The sequence below is a fragment of the Oenanthe melanoleuca genome, chromosome 2, assembly GCF_029582105.1.
Source record: "Oenanthe melanoleuca isolate GR-GAL-2019-014 chromosome 2, OMel1.0, whole genome shotgun sequence".
Lineage (NCBI taxonomy): Eukaryota > Metazoa > Chordata > Aves > Passeriformes > Muscicapidae > Oenanthe > Oenanthe melanoleuca.
Genome location: NC_079335.1, coordinates 16366249 through 16386503, shown reverse-complemented (window position 1 = coordinate 16386503; position 20255 = coordinate 16366249). Strand labels below are relative to the sequence as shown.

The 20255-nt window shown below is 32.8% G+C and overlaps 1 protein-coding gene across 3 annotated transcripts in view; it reads right to left on the bottom strand.

Moving 5' to 3' along the window:
• The window catches only part of CSMD3 (CUB and Sushi multiple domains 3), a 578246-nt gene that overhangs the window by 143446 nt on the left and 414545 nt on the right, over window positions 1-20255 (bottom strand). For all 3 annotated transcript variants that reach the window (XM_056483904.1, XM_056483905.1, XM_056483906.1), the window contains one exon: window positions 13241-13435. In XM_056483904.1, the coding sequence (XP_056339879.1) occupies window positions 13241-13435 (195 nt within the window). The remainder of the gene's footprint in view (window positions 1-13240; window positions 13436-20255) is intronic.

Here is a 20255-nt window from a genome sequence, read left to right as displayed (position 1 = left end):
GAGACTCTTTTTTCCTCATGTCATGTAATACAATTGCATTCTATTTATCCTTTGTAGTACAATTATGAGATTTTCAGCTGCAATGATTTCTTGTAGTAGTTGTAAGTAAAAAGAAAACAAATACAATGACTGATACATCAAATTCTAGATATAAAATAATTTTAATGCAAAGGACATTGTAACATATAAAAAAGGTAGACATTGATTCCAAAGTTCTAATTTACAGATATATTTATTGTGGATATGAGTCTGTAAATGTGAAGCTGATGAAGAACCTAAAGCTGCTTACAATACAATTAATAGTACGATGAAAATATAAAGGACAATCTGATCTAGAAATGTATGTTTTAGTTGCTATTCAGAAAAGCAGAAATACATTAAAAATAAAAAGACACCAAAAAATACAGAGAGAGACAGTGCAACATCATAATGCTGAAAAACAGTATGAAAGAAAAATATAATGAAGAATATAGAAATCAAAACTGATGTAAAACATGAGAGAGAAACTCAGGCCAATATATGTAAAAGTATTTGAATGTGGTTAGCTAAAACAGAGGCCAGCAGAAGTTGGCAAGTTAGAAATTTTCTAAAGCAGGCCCTGAATCATTACAGAAAATAAGGAAATGATGGCATTATTTAAAAACAAGCAACCCCCCAAAACAAAACAACTTAAAAAAAAAAGTAGCAACTTTTAAAAAGTACTAGCAAATGGAAAAATGCAAGATCAAAAGCAGCTAGCAACTGTTGTAGAAAAACTTAAAAGATCAAAGAAAGATTTTGAGTTTCAATGAAACATTGCTGTAGAGAAAGCTATATCTAAGCTAGAATTTAATGTAGACATAGAATGTAACATTTTTTTTTCCATTTAAGAGCAGTAAAGTCTCAGTAAGAACATCACATCAAGATTTTTGCCATTTAAAACAAAAAAAAGTTCTATTTTTATATTAGCATAATGTTTTAAAATACTAGGTGGGATTTATTCTCCAAAATAGAAGAATGAGGACATGGGCAGTCTGGTCACATATTGAAGATGTGGTAGATTGCGATAAAGATTAGAGAAATAATTGCCAACAGTTCTAGTTTAATAAATTAATTTTAGATATCCTCATAAACACTTTTGGCAAGTTATTGAATTCTTGTATGATTCCTGGAAGAAAGAGAGATATAAATATCTGCCACAATTGTTTAAGGATATCAAAGTAGACAAGAGACAGTAATTATTATAATTGGTTATGGATCTACTCCTACTAATTGATTCTAAGCTGACAAGGAAGTTGGTTCAATATTCTTGGTTCTGGCAGTACTAAACCCAAAAACTAATTGCTATAGTGTGATAGGTTATTTAGCATTTTCTAGAAGAGGAACTCATGAAGAAAAAAAGATTATTAATAAAAGAGTACAGCATGGGAGAACATCTAAAGGCAATTCTTAAAAAAAACAAAACAACAAAAAATCCCCGAAAACCTAAACCTACTTTTTAAGTTTTCTAAAATATGTATAATCAATAAAATATATCTTGTAAGGAGAAAATCAAATAGATTAGAACAATTAGCAGAGAAACATAATTAGATACATTTTAAGAAGTACATTTCAAGAGGAAAGTACTTCTTTCTTTTAAATCAAGAGAAGCAGTAGAAAATTTAGTACTGCTTTTGGTGTTAATACATAAAGTTTATATAAATGCATAAAATGCAATTAAACTCACTATCAAATTATTTCTATGCAAATTTATATAACAATTCATCAACTTTTGCCACCAAAGTAAAATAAGCCAAATACCTTCCCATATTCAGTTTCTGTTTCTTGAAATCTTTTAAACAGAAATAGATGTTTTTCTGAAGTTCCAAAAATCGGATTTTATACAGCTGATTATGAGATACACATCTATATTCAGGGGAAATCTAACTTTAGAAACAATGTTTGCTCTCAATTTAGTGATCAATTTAGTGATTAATTATAATTACCAATTCTATTCAGTTTTTCCTTAAGGAACTGTGGTGCACAGCATTTTCAAAAATTCCATATTGTTTTCTCAAGTGCTGAAATCCTGTGCTGCTTAAAATTAGTTTACTGAATTCACTCATTTTAGTCAAGTGTAAGAAAAGTGTGAAATGAATTTTTCAGTAGAAACAAGATGTGGCAGAAGGTCAAAATCCAATTTTTTTTTGTTGCATAGAATGGGTTCACATCTGATAACATTTTCATAATATTGGCTGTAATTCAAATTTTCAAAATATTAACAGTTTGGAAAATTATTTCTTCCTTATTTATTTTTCCAATATTTTTCTGAACAAATGCAATTAGCTGGAAATTAGACATATTTCTGTTTCTGCCCTGAGTAAACTCAAGTCCATTTTAGATGAGCAGTAAAGTGAAGAAACATAAATGAAAAATCCTGTGTTCCTATTTGAATTGTCAAAGCCCTAGAGAGAATAATAAAGGAAATCTGAAGAGTCAGATTTCCAATTTTATAACCCAAAATCTAATTCTATATAATGATTCAATTTTTAAATGTCAGGATAGAGCTACACCTCATGAATTATTTATTATCAAGGCCTGTGGCATGTTAATGTAAAAAAATTCCATAGCATAATGAGACACCACATAAATAACTAAATAAGTATAGATAAGATATTAACAATTAACAAATAAAATAAAAATAGCCAGATTAAAATTAATCCTAAATTATAGGAAATTTTAAATCTCTGTTTAACAGATGCATTAGTAATTTTTGAATTTAAAATAGCTAAATTGCAGACAATTATTATTAATTCTTCATTTTTCTGCTAATAATGCAAGAAATAGCTTCCTGAAAGAACATTTTCTTCAACAGAGAGCAGTGGATTTAATTAATTTCCAGTGTGGTATAGTCTTCCAGAATTCTAAGTGATGTTTAATGCATTAATATTTTTTTTAACTTTTGAAGGAATTGTGTGCAGCTAATGAAAACTTCCCCTCATGTTGCTTGCCTCTAGAACAAGGGGTGGGATTTGAGTTCTCCCTGTCTTGGTGTTCCCATGTGAGCTGGAGGATGGTGAGGTTTCTCCTCTTGCTCATATTTCCCACTGCTCCAGTTGAAAAAACCATCTCCAGGAGTCTTTCACTGCAGAAACACCCACTTAATGTTATGTTCTTTCATTTAACCAATGTTTTGTTTTCCTTTGCCAATAAAATGGAATTAAAGCAGCAGGCTCTGAGAATGGAACTATCAAATAGGAGAAAACATTTTCTAACATCTTTTGTGCTAGAATAGAGATCTTTGAGGTAAAACTGTCTCTACTTATAATAAATGGAGGTGGAATAGGTCTCTGCAGTCAGCCTTATTCAGCACAGATTCATTCCTTTCAAAGAGCACACCAGTACTAAAGTTTCCACAGCTGAAAAAGAGTAACTAAATAAAAGTTTGAACATGCTTTTCAAGTCAACTGTCTGCAGCAGACTTGACATGATATTTAAGGAACTTCTGAGAGAAAACGAACAATCATTTTAAAACAATTTAACTGCCAACATTCTGAATGAATATAAAGAAAAGAAAATTGGCAGTCTTCTGGGGAAGACCATTTCAGAGTCTTTCAAGTAAATTAAGATAGCAAGAGGAAAAGAGAATTATATGACAGATGTGCAGAAGTAAAAATAAATCAGAGATTAACAAAGCTTAACACATTTTAGCTACAATAGCAGAATTGAGAGACTGATGCATCAGAAAGTATGAATCAAAAATGTGTAAGGATTTACAGACCTCTTCACAAGAAATGATCATCCCTTCCAATGAGAAACTTTCTTTTCTTTTTTCTTTTTGAAGGTCATATAGTCTACTTATTATTTATTTATTCATCTGTGCACCCTTCATATCTGCATGATATCTCATTTCTTATTTGGTTTAAGAATAATTTCTATTATGTGATGAAGAGCATAACGACGGCTTCTAAGCAAAGAAACATAAAAAAATAGAGAATGAAATTTAAATTATGAGCTTTCTTAAAACTCAGTAATTTTATGATTTCATTTCAAACTTCACAGAACAAAGATTCTGCTTATTACCCTAGAGCTCATAAGTGATATCAGCTCCTGAATCCTGTTTTGGTGATAGGACTCAGTATTTCAGGGTTGTGGGGAAGCTGTAATGAGTGTATTGCCCATTCAAAACCCCTTTATGTTGTTGTAAACTGCCTATCTGCATGTCTCTAGAATGTTCTTGTACTGATATGAGTTTTCAAGCTCTAGCAGTGAATCACAGCTAGAACAAAAAATAAGATTTTTCTTGAATCTGCAAATATTATTACAATACTAGAATGAAGTTTTAGGTTTCCAAATGATGATCACTTTGTTTCCAAGTGATTTTAAATATTTTGAGTGTGTGTGCATCAGCAGCTTAAAAGGAAATTGCAGGAACAGTTAATGATTGTAATTTTAAATTTTAGATCTGATAGTTAATGATAAATTCACTGAGGTCATTGTAATCCTTTCAATCTCAGCTTTCTTTTCTATTGCTGCTGTTTAGGTTTGCAACACAGATTTTTAAATTAACTTCTAAAAGACAGAAATTCCCACTTTTCAAACTCCCTAAAGAAAAGAGAACTAAAGAAAATAAAGGAAGAAGGAAGAAAAAAAGACTGAAACAATACATTGTCCGTAATTAAAGATGCATTCAGATTAGAAAGAAATAAAATTCATCAAGAAAGTTAGGAACAGAGACTCCTGAAAAACAGGAAAGAAAAGTAGGGTCCGAATGATCTATAAAACAAAACAACAGTCAAAGTAACTGGTCAATGAACAGTTATGAGCACAAATAACAATTGAAAATACAAAAAAAAAATAATACAGAGTTGACATTTAAAGCATGCAGAAGGCAAAGAAAGAAAAATACCCATTGAACTTTTGTGTCTGGGAAACTTTCACAGATGTCTCTGGGATCTCTAGTGATCAGCAACCCAGAGAATCTTATTTAATACATTTCAAATCACCAAGTTGAAGACTGCATAATGTATTGATCTATTTCTTAGTACTACAAAGAAAGATTTTTAATTACATTTCTCAAAAATTTAAGACTGTTTCCTTTTAATAAGTACTACATTTAAAAACTGCAGTTCTGTTTTTCTTTGAACTATGAGTGCTGAGGAATAGACTCTCCTATATCTGCAGGCAAGAAGCAAATATGACTTTTATGTTATATTTGTTTAGGTTTTTGTTAACACTGCCTCTTTAGAGCATATCTCATGAGCTAAGATGCTCTGTGAGTGAAGAAAAAATCCTTAAATATAATTCTGATAGAATTTTGCTAATCTGCAAAAGACTAGTAATAATGATTTTGAGGTAATTTATCTTGGACAGGAGCATCCCTCTTACAAGGACAGGCTGAGGGAACTGGGTTTATTCAGCCTTGAGAAGAGGTGACTGAGAAGGGACCACACCAATGTCTTCAGTACCTGAAGGGAGGGTGTCAGAGGATGGATCCAGGCTCCTCTTGGTGGTGCCCAGCAACAGGACAAGAGAAAAAGGGCTGGAACTGATGTTCAGGAAGTTCCACCTGAACATGAAGAACTTCTGACTTTCAGGTCATCACACACTGGAACAGATGGCCCAGAGAGCTGGCAGAGTCTTGTTCATTGGAGATATTCAAGAACCATCTAGACACCATTCTGTGCCATGTGCTCTGAGATGAACCTGCTTTAGCAGGGAGGTTGGATTAGGTGACCCACTGTGGTCCCCTCCAATGTCACCCATTCTGTAATTTTGTGATACTTCACAACCAATATCTAATTATCTTCACATGCCTATACTTAGGGTCATTTCTTCTAAAAGCATTTTGTCTGCACTTAACAGATGTACAGATGCACTAAACAAATGTGAAATTTATGTACCTTTTACTCTGTGCATTTAACTCTAGATATGATTCTACCATATAATTTTGTGGTACTGTGAACTTTCTCATCACAATTTTATGTGAATTTGTATTGGACAGCACAATTCATAGCAAAAATATATATGAGATCTTTGTGGTAGCCTTCCTTGATTTTTTTCTAGATAACATAAAAATGGACATCACATCAACAACTTTCAATTCTTACCTTGTAATCAAATATTATCCTAATGCATTGTATTGCTTTTCCCTTAAAACATAATAATTTTTTCATGGAACACTGCCAAACATCTTTAGAAATTCAATCATGTAGTATCAACTGTTTTTAATTTCATCCCTATGCTTGTTGAGATCTAACACATTCCAAAAAGATCCACACTCTTCTTCAAAAGTTATATTGACTTTTCTTCAACTTGTTGAACAATGTGTCTCCTTGTTCTACTTTTTTTTTGTTTTTGTTTTTGTTTTTGTTTTTTTGTTTTAATGATCTCTACCAAATTTTTAACTGTGGAAATTCCCAACTGCTCATCAAGGAAGATTTCTGACAGGTTCATCACCTCCCACTCTCCGACAGAAAGGCTAATTTGACCTCAAGGTCAACATTTGTACTTCAAATGCTTCATATCTATCTCTTTCAGCAGTACACAGAAAAGACTGCCTTATCCTAGCAGCTTGCTATGGTTCTGTTTATTGATTTTCCTTATTTTGACTTGGCCCCTTCAAGCCAAAGGAATGGTTCCAATGCACTACCTCTCCTGTTACCTCAGTAAGGTAATAAAAGAAATATAATATTTAAGGAACTTCTTTTATTTTCCTTCAATAACATTGTCCTTTAATACATTTTTGGCCTTGACCTGCTGTTGACTCCTTAATAAATTTCTACTTTTTTAATCTTTGCTAAACTGTATTACTGCTTAAATTAGATTTTAAAGTTTTTTCTCAAAACCCTGCCACACTTTATATTACCTTCATTTGAGCAGGATTTTGTTTTCCTGAAATATATATCCTAATATCTATCTATTAGATTCCTTGACTGCATTTTTTCTTCATCTCTTTTGGTGATCCATTTAGATTTTGGTTCTGATTGGTAATACTCTAAGATGGTGTTTTAACATGATTCCAGGTCAACAGTAAATAAATACCTTTTTGCTATTGTCTTCAAATCTATTTCAACCAGCTTCCTTAGTATGATATTATTCTCCATACAAAGGAAACAAAAGTAATTTTCTGCTTCCTTTCCTCCCAGGATGTCCAATTTGAATGCATTGTAGACACTTCAGATACATATTGAACATATTACTGTCACATTTACTCCCACTCTGCTTTAGGTCAGTTGGTAATTCATTCCATACTTTTATCTTATACAAATAGAAGGTGTGATTCAGTTAACATTTGAATTGAAAATAACTAAAATATCACTGAAATTAATGTCATCTGGCCTTCTATGACTTATCTTTGCTCTCAGTTGTAAATATAAATTTAGATTAATGTCTAAAAATATATTTTATTAAAAATTCAACCATGAACCAAAGCAGTGTATTTCCTAGCATGTCACCTAAGTAAAGGTTTAAAATACCATCTAAGCCAGTAACTGATTAACAAAATAATAGAAACATATAAAATCTGCAGTACACCAGGGAAGAAATTGTTAAATAAAAAAAAACCTTTTAAATATATAGCAACAAAACAGTTTCTACAATAGATGGAATACACAACTATATATTGCATGGTGCTGTGATGCTTTATATTAAATTCTTAACACACAGCTACACTTTATGGTATAAAAGAGAAATACATCATGAAAAGGTTCTAGCAAAAACCTCAAAACTAGGAGTAAAGTTTTGCTGTGGAAGACACTGGTCCTTCAAAAGAGCATAACATCAGAAAAAAAGGTTGCAACAAACTTGGCATTTGAGTTAAATATCAAGAAACATGGGATCTATAAGACAGAGATACCCCTTTAAGCTGGGCAATGTCCTTGCCTACCATTCCTGTAGTGTGTTGGAAAAATGCTGTATGTAGCCCAGTCAAGAAGGAAAATAAAAATAATTCAGTTTTAAAACTATGCACTCTCTTAATTGCAGGTTTCTGCCCAGAACCATCCATGCCCCAGTCTCCACTGTGACTGACAAAGAGGAGATGACACAACTTGTGCAAACAATGAAGTATGAGTCTTATGGATGTAACCACCAGCATATTCCACTTACTGAAACTTCCTCCAATTCATTACTGAGGTTCTCTTACACAAGAGTTAGGACGTTCCAACTGCTGCTTGAGGTTAAGTTAGAAATATGCACATTTGTCAGCTACATCCAGTGTAGATGACTGGATCATTTTCTTTAATTCCAGTTATTAATTAATTAATTGATTTATCATGATTATTAACGGACACTACATAATCCTGTCCCAATTCAGTGTCTTGCAGAGTGGAAAATAAATATTTGTTTCTCTGTTTGACTAAATGGTAGAGATATATTTTTCCTTCTAAGAACAGAATACCCTGAAATTACCTTGTCTGTTTGAATAAAATCTTCAAAGAAAAATATGCACCTATGGTGCTACCATAAATACAGGAACAAGCATATATTTATGTAAACTACTGCTAAAACTGTTTTTGTCTCCACCTCAAAACACATGATGAAAGAATTTTTTTAAGGTAATGTTTTCACAATCTTCTACTAGAAAATTTACATATTCAAAGCAAACAAAAGTGTCAGTCTTTAATATTCTAAAGCAGAAAAAAAAAAAAATCACATGATTTATTCTGTATTTTCATTGGTATTTTCCGTATACTTTTATTGCCAAAAAAATTAGAAACTGTCAGTTAATTTAAATATTTTATAATTTATGCATTACTTTCAAAAATATTAAAGTTGTTGATACGTTTTCCCTGCTAATTCATTATGTTATTTCAAAATAACAGTTGCATATAAGCAAACATACTTAAAATTATGGCTTGAATAGATATGATATGCTTGATTTCAAATAATTTATTTTCTAACAAAGAAAGTAAAACATTAAAGCTGAAGAAAACCTCAATTTTATATACCTTAAAATATTTCTCCTTCCTTTAACACTTCCTTCCTTAACTCTGCTCCCAAAATTTGGCTTGCAGATTTAGTTCAAGAGAAGAGGAAGTGTCTGGTTTTATGATGCACTCCACTTAACTAATCCCTTAAATTCATTGGGAATAAGGATTCTCTGGCAGTTGATTTTAATAAGATCATTGTAATTAACAACTTTCTTTATTTCTAATACTGTACTTACCATTATATGATAGTATTGCTTCTTAAATGAAAGTCTGGAATGATTACACACATCTGTTATTCAATGGACTTTGTAAACCCATATTATGAATTCCAAATGTATATGCAAAAGGTCAGACAGAATAATGCTTGCTTGCTGTGGATATAAGCATGTGTCTGTATTTATTTTGTTTTCCAATTTTTCTAGAATTAATAATATTTATAGTTTATTCCATTAAAATTTTCAAATTTTTTCTGATATGAAGAGAATATCTTCAAGAAAAGGTGAGCTTTGAACTCAAACACATTAAAAAAAAAAACAAACTGTGGGGTTTTCAGCAAAATGCCAGCTGTCTACCTAGCCATAAAGAAAGATATTAGTTTTGTTTTCTATTTACAAAACATTTGGGTATTTTACAGTAAAAAACTCAGTTGCAAGTCTTCAGAAAAATGAGACTACTGTCCCCGAGAAGTATATACTGGTAACTAAATCTCTAGTCACTCACTGCAAAATGCACTGTGTGGAAGCTAGATTTTCTCATTTTGGCTTTTTGACTTGATAGTTCTTGGTGTAAAATGCTCTCCTTTGCATGGATGAGGAAAAATGAGTGTTCATACAGAAAAGGGTCTGTAGTGTGAGGTTTATAGATTAAGGTACACTCAGATTCCTATTTCTTTACTTTACTCAGAAATCCAACTGCTAAATTTTAACACTTACATCCCTCCAAAATACAGTTTGTTGTATGCTTTTAGTGCAAACAGTTCTGCTTCCACACAGTATATTCAGATATTTCACTAGATCTAATAGTTCCTGTGTTGCTGCTCTAAGTCATATCCTGCTGAGCATACAAGCAGATTAAATCCTGTTAATGCAGTCCAGATGCAAATGGAAAAATATACCTACTTAACAAGCTCTTTAAATCCCCCTTGATGATCTTTTAAGAAGTCTGTCTCTCTCCACTGATTTTATGGAAGGAAAGTTTGGAATGGTAATGCAATGGACATAAATTTGTGAATGACGGGAAAGGGAAGCTTGGGAACAAAAATTAAGTATTCAGAAGATAGTTCAATAGCAAATAAAATAGTTTATTTTTTTTTTAAATTACCATCAATTAATTTTTCAAGCTCAGCTATTAAGAATTAACCTTTCAGAATATTCAGAATTTAAATAGCCTTTTTGTATTCAAAACAAAATCCTAATTGATTTCAATTCTAAGTACTCAGGTCATTGTCTATGTGATTCTACAATACAAGCATGCTGTTCTGAGCAAAAAGAAAGTGAGAAATGTTTCATAAGTAATCAGCATATGACAATTTTAAGTAAAGTATGCTGCTTAAGTGGTTAAACTGATCATTATTTTGGAACTATAAAACACAGAGACACAGAGCATCTCATTAACAGTAACATTCAGCTTCATTAACTGCAGGAATATTCTGGCTTTTGCAGTTGCTCAACTCATTTCTCATTCAAATTTTGAAGTATATTTAAATAACAGCTCTTCATATGGTCAGCATGTAAAAGTGCATAAAAATGTGAGCTATAAAGCCTCTGATTAAATAAACAAAGTTGAATGATTTATGAAAAGTTGTCATCATTTCCAATATTACAAAACAATAGCAGTAATAGTGTGCTATTCTCTGCATATCTGTGTTCTATCCTAGAAATTTTTTTAGATATAAACCTGATCTGAACTGCCTCAAATAGCCATAATAAGTTAATACAGATCAAAAGCAACCAAAATAATGCTTTGAATTTTTTTGTACCAAATAAAAAAATAAATAAATCATAGGCATAGGAGTAGTGAATATTTTTAGATATATCTTACAGATGGAGTTATTTTGAAGCTTGGATTCAAATATTTCCAAAGATTCAACAACATACTGTGATGAAATATAGTAAAATGTTTTAGTGATCAATACATAATTTCCTCTGGTAGGAACAAGGTTTTCACATTCAATTACGAATATGATTTCCCATTACTGGGTTTTTTGCTATTATGTAAGCATTTGTTGTTTGCTACCAAAAATTTAAAATTACTGTAGTTGCTGAAGCTGAGAGAAATCATTAATCATTATCTCTGTCATACTAATAATGCATCCACATATGTTCAGTATTTCCCTTCTTAACACCCATAGTGAAATACCAAATACCTTAGCATATTAGCCTAGATAATCTTAGCATCTGTTCAATTTTTTTCTTGTAACTAATTAACTAACTAAATAAACCCCCCATGTACACTGAGGTGGTATTTTATATCATATTTCATTGTAACTCTATCAGTTTCAATGCAGCTGCAAAAAATACAAACTGCAGAATGAAGGAATCTGATTTCTACCATGCAAATTTTATTGTGTAGGTGAGACTGGTTTTCAGGAGCTAAATTCAGCTCTCAAACTGTTTCTGCCAGCTCTGTAACTGAGAGCTAATTAACTGATACCATCTTTCTTATATCTATATAAAAGTTCTGTTTTTCTTGAGGTAAATCACACAAAAGTGGAAAGCATTGATAATATGGTCAAAATATACCATAATATATCACAGCAACATAACTACAAAGCTCCACTTACTCTTAACTTGAGGAAAAAGCAATACAAGAAACACAAGTCTATTCTGCACCATCATATCCTAAAGAAGTATGAGGTTTGTCATCTTTGAAATAAGGCCTTGCTCATCCAGGAAAGAGAATGGTCCAGTTGGAATCAGTGACAGACATTCATGACTTCTTTTACAATAAAATTTACTTTTCCCTGTTTATTACAAAGGCATTATTTCCAAGCAAAACATTCTCCTTTTACTGAAAGTTTCAACAGCACTGGAAGATTGCTAAGTAGATTATAAGTGACACTAATAGACACAAATATTGCATCAATAAAGTATTTTTAACCTTTCATTACCTATCAAAAAGACCTTCCAAAAAAAGGGAATCTTTCCCCTATTGTACACAACCTTCCTCAGCAAGTCCCCTCTCATGAATATTCATCCCTCATTTTAAAATGAGGAAAACTATTTGACTTCTAACACAGAGAGTTTGGAAGTTTGAACACACTTCCAAACATATGCAAGAACCACTGCACCAACTTAATGCCACCGAGTTTTGGAATTCAGTACCATGATGGTTTTGGTAGGTAATGAAAATACTGAACTTCTGCAAATGCTTATAATATTTGATATTCTTTAGATTTGAGAATGGTTTTTAATTGGTTTTGCTGGTACTCTACCAGCCACTTTGCAATGGAAATTTAAGTACACCTCAAAGAAAATCCATATTCTATTTAAAATATATTTTTTTTTCAAATTGGAAATGAATTTAACAGGTATTTTGTCTTCAAATTGTGAAGACAATACTTTTCCAAAAGTAACATAAATAATTAGGAAATTAACATAATAAAGTAACATAAAGTAACATAATAATTAGGAAAGTAACATAATAATTAGGTTTTAACTTATGAAGCAAGTGTCAGTTTTCTCATACATGTCAGTCATCTGCATACATGGGAGAGGTTTGTGCTCAATATGAATATGTGATTTTTCACAAAGTTAAAATTGCAAGTGGCTATTAATTTCTGTTAAATCAGTAAAAAAAAACTTTAATAATTTCTTAGAGTTTAAATCTAAAAATGTTGATGCTTGAGACATCCACTTGAAATTAGCAGACTTTATACCTTTAAAAGTTTGAATAACTGTATCTTTCCTGCATTTCAAGGCTTAACTTTTCTATAGACCACATGCCCAAGAATTTAAATATTTATTTAAATATACAAAATATTTCATCTGTATTTTTTCAAAACCAGTAGTAACAAAAAGAAACAAACATATATTATGACATCCAAAGTATTGTTAATGTTGTATTTAAATATATAATATATATCTCTATGCTCTGCTGTAAGTGAGAATGACATTACTACAAGGCTCTATTCACAATAATAACACTATATATCCCATGCTAATAAAAGTTGGAATCAATAGTTTCCTGAGGTGTCACAGATGTATTTTATTACATGTATCATTGAAAAATGCTTTTTTTCTGAAAGAGAATATTATTAAAATCACTTCAAAATTTTCAATTGATTCTTCCCTGTTACAAAGCAAGAGTAATGACAACGACAACTAAAATAAATGAAAATCTGTTCTTACCATGACAGCTGGGCAGGGCTCTGTTCCATCCAGGTCTTCCATCATCTCCCATGATACATGTTAGTGTGGAGTATCCTTGAAGAACATATCCTGCATCGCAGTAATAGGTAACAGTGGAACCCAGTTTATAATCCATTCCAAGTCTTGTTCCATTCATTATATTTCCAGGATCAAAACAAGACTCACGAAGTTTTGCTGTAGAGGAAACAAGTGTGAATATAATTCTAAATATAATCCAAAATGACTAAACAATAACCACTAATAAAAATAAATATTATCTAAATATTCCCTGGAGTTCTCCTGAGGCCTTCTTTGAGCACCTTGTAGAATCTGGGTTTTTTTTAAGGTGACTTTGCATCAAATGTTTTCTCTCCTTCATTTTAACAACTGTACAAGTTACTATATAAGGACAGAAACTATGCATTCTGTCCTTTTTTCAAAGAAAATTCCTATAGTGCTCTATTATTTTTCCAGACTTCATTCTCATCAATGATAAAGTTATGTAGTTAGAGTAAGTTAGATATATGGACATTTTTCCAATAGATAAGGCATATTCTAGTTTTAAAATCTGTGGATTGAAAATTGGTAAATGGAGGAAATCAATATTAACAATTTGTTGCAAAATAAGAAGTATGCAAACAAGAATGTCTTCAAAATTAATAAACTCAACTGAGTTTTTATATGTATATGATATGATGGTATATTTTCATATACATATTTATCCCTCAGTGGAGGAAAAAATATAAAAAATATTCCCTAAATATGTCATTTTTTATCATTTATAGCTATTTGTTTCGAATTATTGAGATAAATTCAAACATACACATATGCTTTTCTATTTCCTTCCTTTTTACTTCTACAATGTGAATACCAATGTCCAGTAACATATTGAACAAAAATAAATACTCAAAACTTCTAATTAACAGCATAATTATGCATAAGGTGAGAAAAGTAAAACATTTAGGAAAAAAAATGGAATTTCCTTTAAGGAAAAAAGAGTAAATGTATTATGTAGAAGCTGGAGTAAAGCAGATTATTTTGTGCTCTACAGGATGTAGTTGGCAATATTATATTTTATCAGGCAGAAGATGGAAATTTAAGACTATATTTAACATTTCAGGGTGTTGTGTAGAAAATCAATAGGGAACACTTCATTTTCTTTCAAGAATGGCACCAGCTTTCAAAAACATAAAAAAAAAAAAAAAAAAAAAAAAAAAAAAAAAAAAAAAATTTCCCAGGCATATTTAGGCATATTTGCACTGTGGAACTTTCTGCTACAGGTAGGTATGGTTGCCAAAAGACTATATGGGCTTTGAACTTCCTGGAAAGCTTTTCAAGAGTTTCACATAAAAAGACACTTTATCTGATCCTGTCAGTACCTAAACTGAAGTTTCTGAAAACTTACAGATAAGCAGGAACAGTTATTTTTATTTGCCTTTTATACAGTTTGGCCACACATAAACTATTGGTCACAACTAGAGCCAAGCTAATGAACTAAGTACATCCCTTAAGGCCCCTTTTATGTTTCAGTATTTCTGAGAGGAGATAAATAATTACATGGTGCTTATATTTGGCGAAGGAAACATGGAATAATTTTCAATTTCACATCTTCCAAAAGAATGTCAAGACCTCCTAATGTGTTTAAAAATTATTATAATTTGCATATATAATCTACAGAGCATGGTTCTGATATGAAAAACAACACAATGACAAATGATAATTACAATACATCTTTAATCATTAAGAACAGGTATTTGGTATCACACTGATTTATATGGATAGTTGTAGTGTGTTGTCTAAAACCTATTTAACACACATTCAAAAATTTGGATGGACAATTAGAAGTCAAAAGATTCTATTTACTAGGAAGTCTATAAGATATCACACAGATATTATTAATTATATGAAAGCCAACCACACTTTCATTTGGGAAATCTGGCAGATCTTAGGGCAAATTTCAAATTCTTTCAAGTCTAAATTATCATACTTAGGAGAAAAAAAGGTAAAAAGGATAATTTAATTTAGGATTATAGCTAATATTTTAGACAATCAAGACAATAAAATTTTTCCTCTTATTGAACCAATATTGATATAACTGTATTGATTCATAATTGGTATTGTGAGATCATTGTTCTTGAGTTTATGAAAAAATAATTCTAAATGTTTCAAAGATATTCTAGAACATACACAGATAAAGCAGATATTAGTACTAGATGAAAAAATAAAGAGAGAAAAAATGAAGCAATCTATTATGTCTGGTGCATAAATCAAAATTTGAGAAAAGAATGATCTGTCACAGCACAAATTATCTCTAGGGAGAAAATACAGCCCTGTAATTTTCTTTTCCCCAAAATTATAGTTGTGACAGGCTCCTAAAATTGCTGACTAAACAGTAACAATGTCACTATAGAAATACAGTTTCTTAATACAAATTCTGAGAAATAAAGCCTGAAATACTAAGCACCTTAAAACTACTTTTGTAAATCTGAAGGAATTGCTAAGTGAATGTGTATAAAAAGTTAGTCGAATGTGTGAAGAATAAATCAAATGATTCTTCAGTCTGGCTGAGAACAGTGAAAAAAGAACAAGCAAGAAGACTGTTTCAGCAAATTTATAAGTGCTCCCAGGAGACAGGAGAGAAAGTTCTTCACCACTGATGTTGCTCTAACTTAGGAACACAGGACATTGATTACCCCTGTACCCCTTCCCCTTTTTTTCCTAAGAAACTAATTAAGATAAAAACATGTAAGGGCAGTGACAGATTTAGCAAAACATCAGAGAAATTCTATATTATTACAAAGATTTTTTTTTTTTTTTTTTTTTCAGTGGGAGCATTTAAAAATTATTTTCTGTAATAAGTAGGCAGGAATTTTTTTCATTAGGCAGTTCAAATTTGGGTGACATTACACTCTTGGCTTTGCATACCAGGTGTCAATTCCTTCCGTACATAACACAATCTTGCAACAAGCTTCAAAGAAACCAGCATTTACTTCTCTGAAAACCTTGTCACACCACAGGATCAGGTAAGGTTTTGAAGTACAGGCTGAAAACAGTGACATGCTGTTTCAACCTCAAGTGCCACAAGGAAGTCTCTGTTGAATAACACAGGGTAATGAAAACAAAATCCTCCTGAAAACTAGTATCTCAGTGCATGGAAAACAGTATTGAAAGCCAAGAGAAGCAACTGCTTTTTCCAGAACATAATGACTTACCACTCCATGCCCAAGTTTCAAAGAGAATAAAGCCACAATAAAATTCTTGGAGATAATATTACAGACATACCAAATTATAGTAAGCATTCCATAATTATTCTCCAGAGTACTTAATAGAACTAATAAGCTTTTCCTCCATTATAACACAGAAATTAAGCGAGGGAGAGAGAAGGGGAATAAACTCAACCAGAGATATGGCTACATATCAGACCTAGGACATGGGTCAGTATAACATTTGGATCTGAAAAATGTGGCCCACCAATGAAGTATAATATGAGTATACTGTCACTTAAAATAGGATTAGTGTACATATAGCGCACAACTTCATCAGTTACAATTTGTAGGAAAAATTTAAGTTCGTTAAATAAGAAAAAAATTAGGTTGAAAGAGATGTAGTACAACTCCTATGCAAATCAGGGTCAATTTGATTAGGTTACTTTGTACAGTCCAGTTATGATTTTGAAGGATTCCAATGACATCAATGTAATCAGTTCTGATATTTGACTAGCTTCAGAATGATTAATTTTTTCTTAATATGTAACTGAAATTTCTCCTATTTCAACTTGTATCCATTACCTCTCAGCTTATCACTACGAGCATCTGACAAGACTGGCACCATCTTTTTAACATGAACTTGCAAAACTCTCTCCTTAAGTAGTTGGAGCAAACCCAGTTGGAACAGCTGACACCAAATGATCAAAGCTGGATCATACCGTATGGTATGGGGTCCATATCTTATGATGTCATGCCCAGCATATAAATTTTGGGGAAGAAGAAGGAAGGAAAGGCTACTTGAAGCTATGCATTTATCTTCCCTAGTCATCATTATGTGTGATGGAGCTTTGTTTTACTGGAGATGGCTAAACATGAGCCTGCCATGGGAATGAACTCCTTATTTCAGCATGTGTGCATGGCTCTTGCTTTCTATATTAAACTGACTTTACAATTTTTCTCACTTATAGTCTTATTCTTTCCGCCTTCCTGCTGGAAACTGGAGTGGCCATTTTCCTGGGAAAACACCCTTGTGAGTTTTTTCCTTCCAACTCCAATTCCCTGCTGTGTCTCTAGGATTGAGGTTGATATTCTATCCCACTTTCTTGTGTTTTCTCCATGTCTAGTTTATCCATTGATTGTCCCTCCCTGTCTTCTCAGGTCTTTACTGCCAATGAGGTGACATTTGATGTGCTCTGTAAAAATTTACAGCATGTGGATCATTTGCACTGGACTTCTGTATCTTTGGATAACTGCTCAGTATCAAGGTCATCACAAATCATCTGTTTCATGGCTGATTCTTTCAGGTATGGATACCTCTCCTCATGATGATCTATTTGCCTGAATGGATTATAACATCTTCTCAGAAGGGATACCTTTTCTCAAGCCTGGAGGGAGTTACCTTCAGAGGCTGAGGGCTTGTGCCCCATTTTCAAACATTTTGTCAAAGCCCCCTTCCCTAGAAGGGGATCCTAGGTGCTGGACTTTTCCCTCTAATTCCAGATTACTGGCCCTGTTAACCCAGCATTGGCACAGCCAAATTGACTGTTTGCTGATTGTATGGTCACTGCCTTGTTTATGAGCTTTTCCTCTTCCTCCTCATGATGGCTTTTTTGGAGTAGCCCTCTTCATCCACTTCCTCCTCCTTTCCCTTCTTACTAGGAGTCTCTTTCCTTACCAAACAAGCACCAGTATTTCTGTTTGTGTGTAGGGGTGACTGATACCAGCACAGGCTGTTCCTCTGGTCCAGTTGCAAGGTCTGTCATGACAGCTGGAGCAGCCAGAGTTCCAGTGGTTTTATTGTCAGATCCAGAGACCTCTTCCACTTGAGGACAGTGAATTATGTTGGATAGGGCTTGGTAGGCCTGGGCCAGGTCCCAGCACATTGCAATGATTTGTGTCTCTCTGGAACTGCTAGTGTGATAAGATACTTTCCTCATATATTTTAGCACTTTTTCATCATTCTACACTTGTTCCGGGCTGAACTACTAAAACATTGGATTTGCCCACACTTTCCCATACACCTTATAACTTCTAAAGGTCCAGCTTCAGGGCAGATTTCTGGGCAGTATTCCTAAAAAATTGTTTAACCTCAAATAAAACCTGAATCACATTCAGGAGACATAACAATATGAATACGCTGGTTTGAACATCTCAAGGACACTCAAAATTCTCAAGAGCTAATATTGAAATTACCCTGGAGGAGAATGAAAAGGCGAAGGTGAAAGGAAAGGTGAAGGAGTGGGGCAAATGTTCCTCCTTATCTGCCCCACAGATTGGCTCTCTGAGGAGAAAAGATAAAGGTTGTGATTGCTAATAGGTGGTTCCCTAAAAGATATGACAAAAAAAACTGAGCATAAATACCAGATCAGTCTCACTAACAGGAATTACTTTCTTGTATCTTGAGCCAGCATTACACAGTCCATCAAAATTATATCCTTAATCTGGTCCCCAGAGGTAATAAAGAAGAACATATAGAAAAAGTAAGTTGTTACATAACCCAATTCTCAGAACAAGCACAACTCTGACTTCAAATAAATTAACATTGTGACCAGTGACTATTAAATTAACATTATGGATTATTAAAACAAATTTGTTTTAACACACTGTGGTCAGACCTGCAGCCAATTTGCCAAAAAAGAACTGTTCAGTTTTAGCCCCAGTCAGAAACTAAGGACCAAGCAACTAAGGATCTGCAGTGGTATGGGGAGAGAAATGGAAAGGTTAAATTGAGATAACCTGTAGATTGAAATAAAAATGGTTTAATAGCTTAAATAAAATACTACTACTACTACTACTACTACTACTACTACTACTAATAATAATAATAATAATAATAATAATAATAAATTGTAATGGAAAGGAAAATTTTAAAAAAGAGACAGACATAAAACCCCAGAAAAAACAGTTATGTAAATGAAAAACAATTTCTCATGACCAACTGACTGATGCCCAGCCAGCACCTAAGTAGGTTTCCCCAAGCCAGAATATCATGTTGGAAAGCTGGGGTCAGCTGTTGTGGCTGTTGCAGTTCCCTAAGTCATTGATTTGGTCTAAGCACTGGCCAGTGGCAACCAAAACAGGATATTCTCCACATTATTCTCATCCCAAACCCAAAACACAGCACTATACCAGCTGCTAGGAAGAAAAATCATTTTAACTCAGCTGAAACCAGAACGCTTTGTTCAGGGCTCCTGTCAGTCTGATTCTATACCCTCATAAGATCCTTTGTGTAGCACTGACATATTCCCCCAAAATGATGTTGTCCACAGATTTGGTCTGTCCTAATCAGACAGGTTGTTAACAAAGAGAATACTGGCTGCATTACTAATCACAATTAATACTAGCCAAGAGTCTCCACTAAGCAGTTCAGCTGATTTTCCACCCATGTTTTTTTATAGAATAATAGAAGGGAACCACAGAATCTTAGATTCATTTAGGCTGGAAAAGACCTCTGAGCTAATTGAGCCCACCTGTAAGCCCAGCACTGCCAAATCTACCACCAAACTATGTTTCTCAGTACCACATTTAAACATCTTTTAAATACTTTCAGGGATAGGGATTCTACCACTTCCCTGGCAGACTGTTCCATGACTGACAGCCCCTCTCATGAAGACTTCCTTTCCTAAAATTCAGTCTAAACTTTCTCTGGTGTAACTTAAGCCCATTTTCTCTTGTTCTATTGTTTGTTACTTGTAAGAAGAGGCTAACACCCCAATCATCACAATCTCCTCTCAGGTAGTTGTAGTTCCTTTTCTCCAGATCAAACAGTCGAGGGTCCCTCAGCAGCTCCTCATAAAATTTCTTTTCTG